This window comes from Podarcis muralis, chromosome 15, assembly GCF_964188315.1.
Source record: "Podarcis muralis chromosome 15, rPodMur119.hap1.1, whole genome shotgun sequence".
NCBI lineage: Eukaryota > Metazoa > Chordata > Lepidosauria > Squamata > Lacertidae > Podarcis > Podarcis muralis.
In genome coordinates this window covers 4,909,255-4,924,516 of record NC_135669.1, presented here as the reverse complement: position 1 = coordinate 4,924,516, position 15,262 = coordinate 4,909,255, and the positions used below count along the sequence as shown (strand labels likewise).

The following is a 15,262-nucleotide window of genomic DNA, read 5'->3' as shown; positions in this document are numbered from 1 at the left end:
ACAATCTCAGCCCCAGATCACACCAGCGTGTAACTATAGTGTAACTATGAGCTCTGTGAGGAACTTCTTCCTTTTGTCTTCTACCACTCAACTTCAGCTTTCTACCTGGCTCATCATCTTCTTTGCTGTTGGGGCCGTGGGGAAGATCAGGGATTTCTAAAAGCTAGCCAGGAACCCAGGCAGCTGGTGTGGAGACTTCCAGCCTTGGGATAGGAATGTCCTGGTCCAACGTTTCTTCAGAGTTATTAGTGGTGCTGGAATCTGCTAGAGGGCCCCACCTGCTTTGGTCCTCGTGTGATTTTGAGATCTGGGCAGGGATCAACCCTGACAGACTCAAGGACTGTAGCTACTATTCCCGGAGTTCCCTTTGAGGGACAGTTGATTAATAAACCACTCAAGAAATTTTGAGTGGGATTGGGTTGTGTGTCTCCTAACAACTCTCAGCACCCTTAACAAACTGAAGCTCCCAGTACTCTTTGGAGAAAGCCATGACTGTTTAAAGTAGTGCCATAGTGCTTTAATTGCATGGTGTGGCTGTGGCCTAATTTAGGTCCATTAATTTCAGTGAGCTTACTCTAAGCAGGATTTAGCTGAATGCAACCCATAGTGTGTTCTGGAACACTGGACTCATGGAGATGTTACACTCCCAATCTTTTAACCTTGCTGGCACAACTCAGCTGAGCAGATTGTTGAAAGCAGGCAGGAAGGCAAAATTAAGCATGGTCCATAGTGTGTGCGATGATAACAACCCTGGGATATCAAGCCTAAGAGAACACATCTAAATCTTTGGAGCCTCAGCATTCAAATTTTGTGAGCCAACAGATGGACCCTTGTGCAATATGGGAAAATGACATGTGTATATATAATTATATTGAAATAATCAGACTCAAACATCCTCAGTGTTAAACAATAAATTCTCAGCAAGAGGTCAGGGTGGGGGGGTCTGGCTGAGCTTTTTATAGACCAAACAGCTGCCCCCAGGAGCCAATGAGATATTAAAATATTTGGACATGATTCAGATCCATCTCTCTCTTTGTGGCCCACAGCATGGAACGAAACCAAGAAATGGCTGTTTACTGTTGAATCTCTGCTGTTGCATAAACAAAGCAGCCAAAATATTGCTTCCCTTAGGATTTCATGTTTAAGTCAGCATAGTGGATAGATCTCAGTGATGACAGCAAAACAATTTTTTCATCCGAATCAGTGGAAATTGCTGCAACCGGGTTATATTTGGAACAACACAAGCACATGATGAAAGGTGTAAATCTTTTGAAAACTTTTTAAAATATGCTGGGGAATGTTGGGTTATAGCCTGGAGTCCTGGATGATGGTTGGGAACTGATGGCTCTCCAGATGGTGTTCTGAGCCCCCTTCAGCCCCTGCCAGGGATGTTGAGAGTCATAGTCTACTAACATCTGAGGAGTCACAGGTTCCCCTTCCCTGCTCTAGATGAATATTACTCTTCCAAAATGAAGACTTTGAGGCAAAATAACAACAGTAACCTCATCATTACTGAACTATGTTCCTTCTCGCGTATCAGGAAGTAATAGGTAAAGGTAAAGGTACCCCTGCCCATACGGGCCAGTCTTGCCAGACTCTAGGGTTGTGCGCTCATCTCACTCTATAGGCCGGGAGCCAGCGCTGTCCGCAGACATTTCCGGGTCACGTGGCCAGCGTGACAAGCTGAATCTGGTGAGCCAGCACAGCACACGGAAACGCCGTTTACCTTCCCGCTGGTAAGCGGTCCCTATTTATCTACTTGCACCCGGGGGTGCTTTCGAACTGCTAGGTTGGCAGGCGCTGGGACCGAACGACGGGAGCGCACCCTGCCGCGGGGATTCGAACCACCGACCATGCGATCAGCAAGTCCTAGGCTCTGTGGTTTAACACACAGCGCCACCCGCGTCCTCAGGAAGTAATAGCTTCTAAATTAATGCTCCTAAATTTGGGGTTGTGGCAGGCTCTACCATAAAGCACAGTGAGGCAACTGCCTCAAGTGGCAGATGCTGGAAAGCAGCTGCAACGGCCCTCTGGCTGTCACTCCTAAACCTCCCAGTTATTTCCCTCTGTTGGATGACAGCCTGTGTATGGTATGTACTCTTGCCTACTCCCTACCCCAAAAAAACCTACCTTAATGTAGTAGGTACTGTTCTGTTACCAGTATTGGAGTGAGATTCAGTGGCCAGTCAGTTTCTATACATGGAATGGCGTGTGTTCTATCTAATCTTTCACCTTTGGGTTGGCTCTGTTTGAGATCAGTCAATAGTGAAGCAATAAGGCACCATTCTCCATTCTGCCCTATAGTCACTACTTGCAGCGCCGTTTCTGTTCCACTGCAGTTCATCTTCTGCCAAAAACTACAATATTTTTTTCACTGTTCACTGTGGCAAAATTATATAACTTTTGTAAATTAATTTACATAACTAATTTATGTACTGTAAATTACATTCAGGGCCACCGAGAAAGAGTTCAGGCCCCAGGGTGGGGAATAATTCCGGGGGGCCCACCAAGGGTAGAACAGCTAGAAATCTTTACACGGGATATAAAATACATGTGTGCTGTCATTTGTATGTTGATAATAAATATGATAATATTCATCCCTGTAGAGAATATTAAGATCCTAATGACTAATATAAATAATATAAGCACCCACATGATTATTGCTGAACTAGCCATACATTTTAAACATTAAATTTGCATGTGTAACTTAACACAATATATATCACACAACAACTTTGTTGTGTTTGCAGGGTGTTCAGTTATGAAAACATACAAATGTGATCGTGTGTAATTAAGATGAGACTGCATTGTACTGGCTAGGCGCAGAAGCAAATGTACATGTAGAGTCGGAAATACTTGGAAATGCTGAATTCATGGCATGCCATATTTCAGAACTGTGCATGCATTGAACATGAAACATATATTTCATTAAGAATTATATAAAACATATGCAAGATAGCCAGGGGCCCTTCTAGACCACTGGGCCATTTTAATTTGTACTGGCTTCCCCCCACCCTTGTCTACATTGATTAAATTGACATTACATTATTCCACCCCATTCATTTCAATGCAAAGGAGGTGCAATGCAAAAGGGTGCCACACCTCATTTGTGGACTGCACACAACAGTAATGATGAATACCTATTGTATTCACTAGACTAAGTTCTCTTCCAGAGATGGGACACATAAGTGAACACTGGCAATTTCAGCTGCCATTTCCATTTTCCTCTCCAACATTCCTATCAGTCAGTGATCCCCACTGTCAAGCACAGCTCTTTGAAGAGGAGCATCACCTTCCAGTCTGCCTCTGACCACTAAGACAGAATTTCTGATACGTTACTGGAAACCCACCACTAAGGAAAATGGGAACTTCTCCAAGTCTCAGGCTGGATTCCTCTGACTCATTGAAATCTGATTAGGATCCATATCAAATTAGTCTTGCTCATGCTCTAGAATTTCCCAGTCGGACTTGCAGTTCAAACATTACTCACAGTCAGGCCACAGGGCTGACCTTAACTTCACAGGAGTTGGTCAACTCTGCATAAGAGAACAGCCTTTTCATTCCCCTTTGGATTCACAAAGCACCCAGATGTCGAGGCCAGATTATACCATGAAAAGAATTAAGTGACAAATGTTTTCCAGAAATCTGCTACTCTAGGCTGCAGATTAGTGCATAGGTGTAAGCGTGCTCAAATGTCCATATAAAAATAGCACATCATAAAAAACACTTTTGCCTGACATGCTAGCTGTCAATGTACAAGCAGCTATTTGCTGTTTTTATGAAGGGACAGCCAAATCTCATGTGCAGCCTGAAATGGTACAGTCCAGGGAAAGCTTTACCACTTTGTTCTGCCAGCTTTGGCAGAATACCAAAGAGTACATATGATTTCATGCATAGAATTCAGCTAAAGTATTTCAAGGACTGATGGATTTGGGCCCTATCTTTTGGGAATGTTTTGGGAAGGAGGGGAGTTATAATTTCAAAAGTATTCTCCTGTTACTGTAACAATAGCTTTGACTCTGAATTGACATTATTTCACAGAATCATAGAATTGTAGATTTGGAAGGGGCCACACAAGGGTCATCTAGCCCAACTCCCTGCAATCTTTTTGCCCAACATGGAGTTCAACCTCACAATCCTGAGATTAAGAGTCTCACACTCCACCAACTGAGCTATCCTATTTCTCCTAATGTGCACCACAATTTTGCCTAAGTGAAGCTAACATGTAGTCAAATCTGATCCGTTAAGTAGCATTGTGTTATCATTCTCATCCAGGTGTCAGTTGCTAAGTTTGCCCATAGTGATGTCAGCATGTAGCCAAATGTGATTGGTTATGCAATTTCTCTAACTGGGCATCTAACAAAGCCCATATGTTGCTCCCAGAGTGGACGGAGCCTGTAACTGGTATATAAACATTGGCACACAGTATTTTAAACTCATTTTCAGTGGACAGCTGGACCACTTGGAACTCTGGGGAGAGAGATCCTATTTCCTCTGCCCTCACATTTAGACTTGTCAAGACACACAGAGTCAATCAACTCCTTCTTCCCTTGCTATTAACTCTAATAGCTGGCCGGGAGTAGATAGCATATCCTTGCATCGTCATCTCTTCCACCCGAGTCTCCTGCAGGCAAATTACATGAAACTGCTTAAGATATTCTACAAAGCCACTATCCATCACTTTGTATGAGTCATAAACCCTTTGCTTTTCTTATTGTCCCGTCTCGCCAAATTCCATGTGGGGATATTACAATCTTTCTGGTGTCTGCTAAGTCAGTACTGGGAGCTCTCTGGCGCTCTCCCCATAGTGCCAGCATCACTACGCCTGTCCATGTCACCAGCTTTACATCTTGAGAATACCAAGGTTTTAGCTGTGAATCTATTATGGCACCAGGCGAGTGTCAGTTCCCCTTCCCTAGATGAAAACCTCCTGGGCTCTGTGGGTTTCTTAGGTTGTGTCTGAGTGTTATTTGAGAAGGTGACAAACGCTGGAATCTCAGCTCTCCATTGCCCCCTCCCTCTGCTACTTTGACCTCCATTTCTGGGCCTGGGTCACAGGCCCCAACTTCCATTCAATATTGGGGGCCTTCGGTTCCTCTGTCTTTTCCCAAGCTCTGTTTGATGCCCTTTCGGCTCAGAAAGAAGATCTCTGTTTGCCAACAAATATATTAGGGACCAGAATCTTGAGACTCAAAATCATGAAAAATCAACTCAGTGCTGCCTCACTGCTTGTATACAGTAAAGGTAAAGGTAAAGGGACCCCTGACCATTAGGTCTAGTCATGGCTGACTCTGGGGTTGCGGCGCTCATCTCACTTTATTGGCCGAGGGAACCAGCGTACAGCTTCCGGGTCATGTGGCCAGCATGACTAAGCAGCTTCTGGCAAACCAGAGCAGCGCACGGAAACGCCATTTACTTTCCCGCCGGAAAGGTACCTATTTATCTACTTGTACTTTGACGTGCTTTCGAACTGCTAGGTTGGCAGGAGCAGGGACCGAGCAACAGGAGCTCACGCTGTCACGGGGATTCGAACCGCCGACCTTCTGATCGGCAAGTCCTAGGCTCTGTGGTTTAACCCACAGCACCACCCATGTCTCCTTGTATACAGTATATCCACCCAATTACAACACAGGTCATTTTATAATTTCAGATGTATCCCCAGAATATCTTGAATGTCTTGGATTATTTCCGTCTCAGACCTCAGTGCTCCTCTCAAGTTTTGAGCTGACCAATTGTGTATGATGACTTTTGGCCTCGAATTCTGGGCATCATCATGGTGTTCTGGTTGGGCCCCCTTGAGTACTTGGGAGTAGTTTCTATATCAACCTGTGAACATTGAGTTGGGACCCATTCTCCCTCTGTCACTGGCAGCATCTCTCCATGATGGAAGGAGGGGCTAACTGACTGCCAGGGGAAGAGCGCTATCAAGTTTGGCACATCATTGCACTGGGACATGCCAACTGAGCTCCCCTGTCTTAGCCTCACCTCCAATTCACTGCTAGGCTCCAATAATTCATCTACTAACAACAGCCTAGGATCAGAGGGGGTCAAATCCAAGGTATTAAATGAGTCCAAGATATTAAATGTGTTATCCAGGGCCAGAGATGCTAATTTGGACCCCAGACTCAAGACATCGATACGTGCATGTGGCCCAGCGCCATAGAGGCGACTGGGTGCTTTATGAGAGAGGTTGGAGTGGGGAGTAGGGCTGGATAAAACTGCTCATCACTTCTGATTTGTGATGCTATTCACAGAAAACGAGCAAGCTAAGCTCTCAAGGGTGCAAACAGAAGGCGCTTCCTTCTTCACTGCTCAGACTGGAGTCTATTCTCATCTGTGCTTTTGGGGAGCCAGGAATGAGGAGCAGGGAAAAAGGAGGTTCTGGCAATGTTAATGTGAGCTCCCTCCATCTCATTGCTCCCACAGCATCTGCCTCACCTGCCTTTCTGGCTGCAAAAGTTGCCAGAGTTCCCCCACCCTAACAAGCAGTTCACAGATGCCGGATGCAGTTCACAGTTTTCAGAGCCGGAACATGCAGGTCCCTGTCCTTTCCACCACCCCAGCTGCTGAGGTCTCTGTGCCATCCCAATGCTTACAACATTTATCTTACATTGCCCATTCATGGCAAGGTGGAGGCGGCCAGGAGACAGCATAAGTGCTGCAGTTCTGAAGAGCTGAGTGGGGCAGTTTGCATCCCAATATCCTCTCGAGATCTACACCCCAAGAGAAGATGGAAGCTGCCACAACAACCTGCCCAGGGTGCCACAAACGTTTTAATGCAGTCTTGATAGCTATATGTTGGCTATGACTAGTTGGCTATGACTTGCCATATACCCAAACGATATTGTAGCAACATGATATCTTCCGGTTTACTGCTTGCACCCTAACTGGCCAGTATCAGCCAAGCAAATAATCCTGGAAGGTGAAAACACTATGTGAGGAATAAAAATTGTAGCACATCGGAAAACAACGGCAACAAACAACCCTGCATTAGTTGCCTAAAAAGTAAAATAGGAGAACATTTGGTACAGCTCAGTTCTGCATCTGTTTTAACCCAAAGGTGTATTCTTTGCTGAAAGATGCACAGTGTTCAAAATGCTTTTCAACCTCTGCAAAGGCACAATAAAAAAGAATGGGGTTGTATCCCATGCTAATCCTACTCCGAGTAGGCCAACTGAAATTAATTGACATGGCTGGTTTATGTTCATTCATTTTAATGGGTCTACTCTGAGTAGACTGTGGCACTGTGCATGCATACATTCCCATTCATTTGCTGGCTATATGCTGGTTGAACTCTAAGTTATTAAGGGTGGAAGAAGCTGCTGGCTCATTCTTGCATTGTGAGCACTCTGGACAAACATTTCCCACTGAAGTTATTTTACTTCTAACTATGACTCGTCTGTGCCTGGCTTTAGCTGCAGAAATCGGAAGTCTGTTTTGGCTTTGAGCCACTTTGCTCTTCCCGTTTTAATTACTTTGGTGGGAGAAAAGCTCGCAATTCAATCACAGCTGAAATTACAAACTGCCTTGGAGCGCTAACAGCAGAGTCAGGCGGAGACAATGGCAATGTGGAAAGAGGGGGGCACAGCTCAGTGGGATGCAGCATGCTTTGCACAGAGAAGGTCCTATGTTTGATCCCTGTGATTTCCACCTCAAAGGCTTCCAGGCAGCAGAGCTTGAAAAGATTTCTGCTTCCTATCTTGGAATGGATGACTAGTACAAAGTAAACAAAATATACAAGGTGGACAGATATGCAGCTCAACACAGATGAGCTAGTGGGGAAAGAAACAGATCGAGGGGGCTGTTGGTGGTGGTACCTTCCCCCCTGCTAGGGTGTGGGGTTTTGACAGGTGCCCAGCCATGCCTACCTCTGACGCCAGCCCTGAGCACTTTCTTTTTCAGCCTGAGGCCAGCATTCCCTCATGGGTGACCTTCTGGGAGCCCCATGTCAGTGGTTGGCAGGGCTGGAGCAATGGCAGGCAGATCAATGGATGTGACTCTCACTTTTCTACAGTGGGCGACGTTCCATGCAAAAAGGCACAGGTTTCGGCACACAGCTCCTTCCATCTTCCATTCAGGCAAGCATGAGGCATTATCACAGTTGAAGGATACAACTGGGCCCCCAATAATTATTTTTGCTGTTTTTAAGGGGGGCGGGAGTTTGTTTTAACAGACTGCTCCTATGGGTCCTCTGTTGTAATGCCATTATGCCAAAAGCTGTGTGTGAGAGTGCGCCAGCCAACCAACCCCCAGATGACACTTTCTTTTTTTTAAAAAGGTCGTACCCATTATTACTATTTGGCCACACCCACTTTTATACTTGCCCCATGCCCAGTTTGACATGCCAACCTTGGCAGGTTGACCAGGAATTAATGTAGCCCTTGGCTGAGAAGGGTTAGCCACACCTGCCTTAAACCACCTCTTTCAGATGAAGGGTTCTCCGTGTGGCCATCCTAAACGGCAGACAAATGAATGGGAACCCCTATACTGAGTTCACTCCCTTGACCCTGTAGTGTACCACTTGAGGACATAATTATGCCGTGTGCTTTCCTTTCCCCACCAATGGCAGCCAGAGATGAGGAAAGCCATGATGTGTTGAGTGCAGGCATTGTGGGAGCTGGGGGAGAAGGCATGAAGCTGGGGTGTCCTCTGTCTGCTGCTTTCCCTCCTGGAAAGAGATGAGTTTTGCCACAGTTATGCATGCTCTGGCACCATCACTTTTGTTTTTTCCAGGTGCATGAGAAAGAAGGAAACTGCCTTATCAGTTTCAGATTATGGGTCCATCTATCTCAGTATTGTGTACACTGACTGAAACCAGCTCTCTAGGATTTCAGAGAGGGGACTCTGCCACCCTTGCAACTGAGCTATTGCGTGTCCTGTTCTTTGGAGCCTTTTATGGGCTGTTTATGATAGTCAATTTGTTTAAATTATCTGATTTTAATAGCTTTTTTATTTGCATTAGTTGTCTTTTTCAGCTGCCAGGTTACTGAATATGTATGTGACTTCCACTGTTTGTTCATTAGTGCATTTATATTTCATTCTAGTTTTAATCATTTTATTGTAAGCCACCTTAAGGCTGTTTTTATTTATTTCGGTGGATAGTTCTATCCCACAAGGCATGAGAGGGAAGGCAAGAAGTAATTGAAGAAATGAGTAGCTAAGTAAATAATGCATGGACCTGCCTTATAAAACGTTGACTGATCCAGAATACATCAGCTAGGTTAAACAATCAGACTCACCAGAAATTTGTTTGGGGAAGACAAGAACTGTAACTCAGTGGAAAAGAATTTCCTTTCCATCCAGAAGGTCTCAGGTTCAGTCCCCGGCCTCTGCAGGTAGCCCAGAAATGTCCTCTGTCTGAACCCTTGGGAGCAGGTGCCAATCAGCTGCCTGGTTTGCATGTCACAGTAAGTTAAAACATGTTTTAGTGTGGATGTGCAAGTGTGCGGCCTCCTAGGAAGGAGATCACAGCTGCTTCACTGCTCCTTAGCTATTTTGCTACTGCACCATGCTGAGCTAAGCCATAGCCGGATTTGAACATCATATGAACATTGGCTCATGGTTTACCTTTTTCCAGACTTAACCACCAGCTGTAACCAAGATTTGTGGATTTAGTCTCTGTGAAATGTGTGTGCCTAGTACCAGCAATGTCATACCCTCCAACATTTCTCCTTCCTCCCTTTTCATCTGAGTAATGTTGGATGCTATGCTGCCCCTTTGCCATATGTGTTTCTGCCCCCCCCCCGTAGTTCTTAATCCCCCCAGCTGACCTTCATTGTCCCCCACTTGTTTGGTGTCCCTCAGCCACCACACAGAACATTTCCCACCAGAGGAAGGGTGAGTGCCAGCACCACATCAACGGGTTGCAGCACACTCATTACCTGAACAGGTACTTCTGGGAGTGGGACGCCTTCCACCCACCCACTCATCCCTTCGCAATATGGGATTATGTGACAAGTGGATGGGTATCTGTGTCTGAGTGTGTGTCCGTCTCTCTTCTGTCCTGCAGCTGCCCCTGTGTTTCTGTGTTTGTGTTTCTGCTGCCTCACCCTATGCATTCTCACTCCCCCTCTTGACCCACCAGTTTTGTTTCCCACTCCACCCCACCCTGCAGAGCATTTTAGTGAGAGAGTCATGCATGTGCTTCAGTCTCCCGCAGTGAAATAAACAGGACTTAGAAGCTGAGCTTTAGCCATCTTGATCTCCAGAGACGTAATTGAATAATGTGGTGCTGGTGAGCACAATCAAAAACTTTATCCCCTGCCATCACTTTTTTTCTTAACTAGTTGATAATCAGGAATTGTGCTTCTATTATTTCCAGTAATGGTTCATATATTTTCAATTCCAGGTTCTTTCTTTCCCGAGAGCAAGCCCTCAGAGACAATTTTTAAAATCGCATTTTGGCTGGGATACCTGAACAGCTGCATCAACCCCATCATCTACCCTTGTTCAAGTCAAGAGTTTAAAAAGGCATTCCAGAATGTTCTAAGGGCCCAGTGCCTCCCACCACGGAGGTACTCAGCCAACAAATATTCCCTTAGCTTCAACCTCAATCATGCAAGCAACCACGTCGCCGAAGCTCCAAAAGACGTTGTCCGCATCCCTGTCGGCTCCGGAGAAACCTTCTATAAGATTTCCAAATCGGACGGTGTCTGCGAGTGGAAGCTCTTCTCGGCCATGCAGAGTGTGTCCACCAAGAGCACAGCCTCCAGGGACAAGGCCAGCTGTGTGACAGCCAAAGTCAAGAGCAAAGGTTTCCTGCAGGTTTGCTGCTGTGCAAGAACATCAGGGGAAAACATGGCAAAGGACCAGAAAGTGCCCACCATTAAAATCCACACTGTCTCTGTCAGCGATAACGGAGAGGATATTTAAAGGCACCCATCATTCCGGTGGGACCAGAAGAGGTTTACATGCAGTACTTCAATATGGGCAACCCAAGGAGGGGGCTGCTTTTAATGGGGTAATACAGAAGGGAGAATGCCAGCAAGGGAATGATGCTAACGCAGAACAAAGCACGTGAGCTTCGACTGAATCCAAGTTATTGAGGGAATCTCAGGCAAGGTGAAATCTGTGGGGTTCAGAAATGGGACCACTTGAGGCTGGACTTCTTCAAGCGATTCTGCTATTATTTCCTTGCTATTTTCAAGGCTCTGAGGTTCAGTTAGTTTTATTTACAATTGTTTAGCCATTGCGCTCTTAACTTTGGGGCTGGGGTGGAGGAAAGTGTTGTGGCGTGTCCTACAATAGAGATCTATGAATATCTGTTATTGGTTTCAACACAGGAACTTCTTTCTGGCTCTCAGCTTTTATGTCGTGGAGTAACTTCATACACCTAAAGGGGGAATTTGACAAGGCAGAACCATGAGTTAATTGGAGAAATGTGATGGTCTTTTAACTTGACTCCTTTCTTTTTGTTGATTCCAGTCCTGTGAAACTTTGGACCATATAGCTTAAAAGACACCAAAAGGGTAAGGGTGGGGGACTTCAGTCCCAGGAGCAGAATGCAACCCCCTAGGCCTCTCCAACCAGCCTTTGGGGCTCTTCCTGTGGTACATCCTTTCACCCAGGCCTCTAGTTGGCCCTGCTCCATACATCCCTTAATTGTTTTTGCCAGGCTGGAATATGTCATTGAACTGTGATAATGCCTTTTGCTTGCCTGGATGGAGAGGTCTGGGGACAGGGGACCTTGGACATTTGTGTGGCTGGAAGATAGTCTACTGCACAAAGTCAAGGCACAGCCATTGCGCCCTCCGCTTTTGCCTCTGGCCCTGCCCACTACTGGCATGTGGCCACTGGAAGGTTGTCCATGGAGAAATGCAGCCCTCGAGGATGCGGGGGGGGGGGGAGCTTTCCCACCTTTGCAATAGGAAGTACACAGCTCAGAACTGGCCCTGATTCTGCACTTGGCAACAACAGTTCAGAAGCTTGTGTACCCTTCATATGGATGGCAGACTTGCTGAGAACGGCTCCTTCATCCCATGTGGTCAAAATGTGGGAGGGGAAACACTACAATCACATAGGCAAGGAAATCATATGGGGGTCTATGATAGCAAACCAGTACACTCCCTCCTTCTGGGGTGCTAATCAAGTGGACTAATCCATACGATTAGTTCTGGGCATGTAGTTATAATATTCACTCATGGGACATCATCAAAGAGAAGCAGCTCCCACAATTTGTGGTGCAGTTGTGAAGTGGGTCTTATTCCTCTCCCTCTCATAGGGACCATTTCCTTATTCCAAAAGCATTTGCAAAAATCTCTGTGTGTCATTTTGAAGCTTCACCTTCTCTGTGTTCCTCTTTGTTGCCTGTCTTGTGGTACATTCATTTTTGAAGTGCAGCATGTAATGGTGGAAAATATTCTGTAGCAAAAGAATGTACCTTTGTCATGATAATGATGCCAAGAAACTGCCCTCTGAGTTTGTGGGGCAATTCCCAGCCCCTTCATCAACACCAATTGCCTTTCCTTTGTCCTTGTTTGACTCCATCCCATCCCTGGGCCACACCTCTTCCTTCAATAGCCTACCTCTACAGACCTCAGGTCATTCAATCCCTTTTTGCTTCCTTTTGGGAATTCCAACCATTATTGTTGTCATACACACTCACTTAGGGTACGCGTGCAATGTGAAATAATTGGAAACTGTGGAGATTCATATCACAAGGTTGCACTGCAACACTGGTCCATGAGGGCAAATGGGGCACTGCCCTCAGCCAGCCCCTCTTACATACAACCACCCCAAGGGGAGGCCTGTGCTGTTAGGTCCCTCCTCTTTAGTCCCTGCAGAAGTCATTAGGGAGGAAGATGGAGACAAAACCAGAATTAGTTGGCTCTGCCTTTCATTGTTCTGGCTCCGTGTACCATTGGCCTCCCTGCCTTCCACTCTACCAGACCAAATGGGCACTAGCCAGCACTGCACTGCAAGGCAGCCTTTTGTAATTATCACTTGCAGAATTGTGGAGCAGCAGGATTTACTAAGGCACCAATGAAAGAGAGGTTCAGATCCCTGTGATGTGGGTTATCCATTATGGGGATACTTGTTGAACCATTGATAAGACTAGGGTTTAAGGCAGCCTTTGCCACAAGTCAACATTAAAGATTCAATCTGTTTAAATCGTGTGCTGGAGATTGGAGAGCATGGTTATCTGGAGCCATCTCAAGGAAACAGAAGTGAAAGTGCATGAAACAATGATTCAGTAAGATTCAGAGTTTGCCCACATTTCTGCATGTCCTGTGCCTAGAAAGCATGAGTCCAAGAGGTCTTCCACTTGTCTCATGTTTCTAGGCATGGGTCTGAGCAGTTATCTGCATAGGCGCCGACTCCATGGGGCCTGAGGGGGCCTGAGCCCCCTCAAAAATTCGTATGGGGGGGCTCCGCCCCCCCAATAATTTAAGAAAATCATTAGTTATATTATGCTTATCTAGAGAGGGGGTGGGGTTGCGGGCTCTCGACCCATCAACAATCTCGCGGGGCTGCCGTCAGCCCCCTCGAGTAGCAGGGATTCCCCCTAGCTCATTAATATTCACCGCCCACGGCGGCAGCCAATCGGCTGCCGCAAAGGGCGGGCCCTCACAGGTTCACTTAAGGTCGGGGCAGCCCGGGGCTCGCCCCTTTCGTTCCCCCAGCAGCAGCGGTTTGGAGGTCTTGGGCCCCCCCAATATTTTTTATAAGTCGGTATGGGCCCCCCCAATATTTTTTATAAGTCGGCGCCCCTGGTTATCTGTTTGTCTCACTGCATTCCCTGCGAAAACCCGCCCTTTACTGCTGAATTGAAGCAAACTTCAGTCTACAGTAAACTTGATTGACATTCAGGTTTGATGGTGTCACAAAGAAGCCTCTATCCCCCATGCGTCTTTACAACAGGGTCAATTTGATTTATGTTTTCCTGCAAAAAATTCTGTTCAAAATTGTTTCTTAGATCCTCTCTTGGTCCTGGATTTCATAGAGTACCCCAGGGAAAGGGAATTGAATTTAAACAAGTTCAGGTATAACAAGTATAACTGTGCCCATGGAGATTTATTTCAATTGACTTTGGCTAAATTAAATTGCTTTTTGTGGGATTACCAAAATATAAATCAATCCCCTGCAACAAGGATGAAGCAATTTATCTTTCAACTGTTGACGTCAATGAGAGTATTTTACATTAATATATTAAAAAATAAAAAACAAAACCATGTTCTCTCATTAAACCAGATTACCTGAATTTGGATGATCAGAAACCTAAACAAACAGGAATGAATAGCAGTCGCACAATACATAATTCTGAATAACTTTGAATTTGTCCATTGAGCTCTGTATAAGCAAGAGCTTCCTACACTAGGTCCAGCATTGGGAAATGTGCCCCATGCTCATTGGAACTGTGTGTGGAACATTTCTTAAACACTGAGGTTAATGAGGACACTTTTGCTGCTAGTGGACTCTAAGCTGATGCACACGTGCATGATTTATTGCTTGATGACCAAGTGGGTGAAGGGGCCATTTCAGATCAAATGTCACACCAGAACTTCTAAACCAAAATGCATTGGAAAGGATCCAGATTCAAGCACTAGACATGTGTCTACTCACATGTAGAGAGCTTTCATGTAGCAACAGAAATGGGGCCATACTTCCAGCCCCACCCCGATACCGCATTCCCATCACATGTGTTGATAGTAGCCCTATTAACATCAGTAGGACAAGTTGCTCATCATGACGCCCTTAAGTCCAATTGATTCTGATGGAACTAAAGCAAGGCTAACTTAATATAGATTTAAGTCAATACTTTTAAGTGAAGTCATCTCACATTTTCAGCTGCCAATCATCATGTTAGACAAATAAAACAGTGAAAAGGCATGTCTGCATTATCTAGGGCTGTCATACATCTGGAATTTCCTGGACATAGCCAGGATTTGTCTGTCAAAAAATGGCGTCCGGGTGGAATTTTTGAAAAGCAGCAAAAATGTTCAGGGAAACCTGGGCGTATGGCAGCCCATATCAGAAGTGTAGATTTTTTGGCAATTTTCCTTTAAAAATAGGTTTAAAAAATCATTTATTTATTTATTTACTGAGATTTTAGGGGGGGAAAGGGGGGGATAAAAGCTGAACAACTTTTGTATCTGGACATTCACTTTTTGAAATATGACAACTGTAGCACAACGTCAGTCTATATATTGGGCCAGGAATATTATGTTTATTTTTTTAAAAAAATCTATAGATTTTGGGTTGCCAAAGTTAGCTTTCTCTCTGGAGAGCCTAACATGAAAAGCTTTTCAGATAACCTCTCTTC

The 15,262-nt window shown here is 45.4% G+C and overlaps 1 protein-coding gene across 3 annotated transcripts in view; it reads left to right on the top strand.

Moving 5' to 3' along the window:
• ADRA1A (adrenoceptor alpha 1A) overlaps positions 1 to 14,186 on the top strand; it is a 56,648-nt gene extending 42,462 nt beyond the window's left edge. For 2 of the 3 annotated variants that reach the window (XM_077919247.1, XM_028708284.2), the window contains exon 3: positions 10,349 to 14,186. In XM_077919247.1, coding sequence (XP_077775373.1) covers positions 10,349 to 10,872 — 524 coding nt within the window. In that variant the 3' untranslated portion in view covers positions 10,873 to 14,186. The remainder of the gene's footprint in view (positions 1 to 10,348) is intronic. The other variant, XM_077919248.1, reaches the window with a different exon arrangement.
• Positions 14,187 to 15,262: the final 1,076 nt, after the last annotated feature.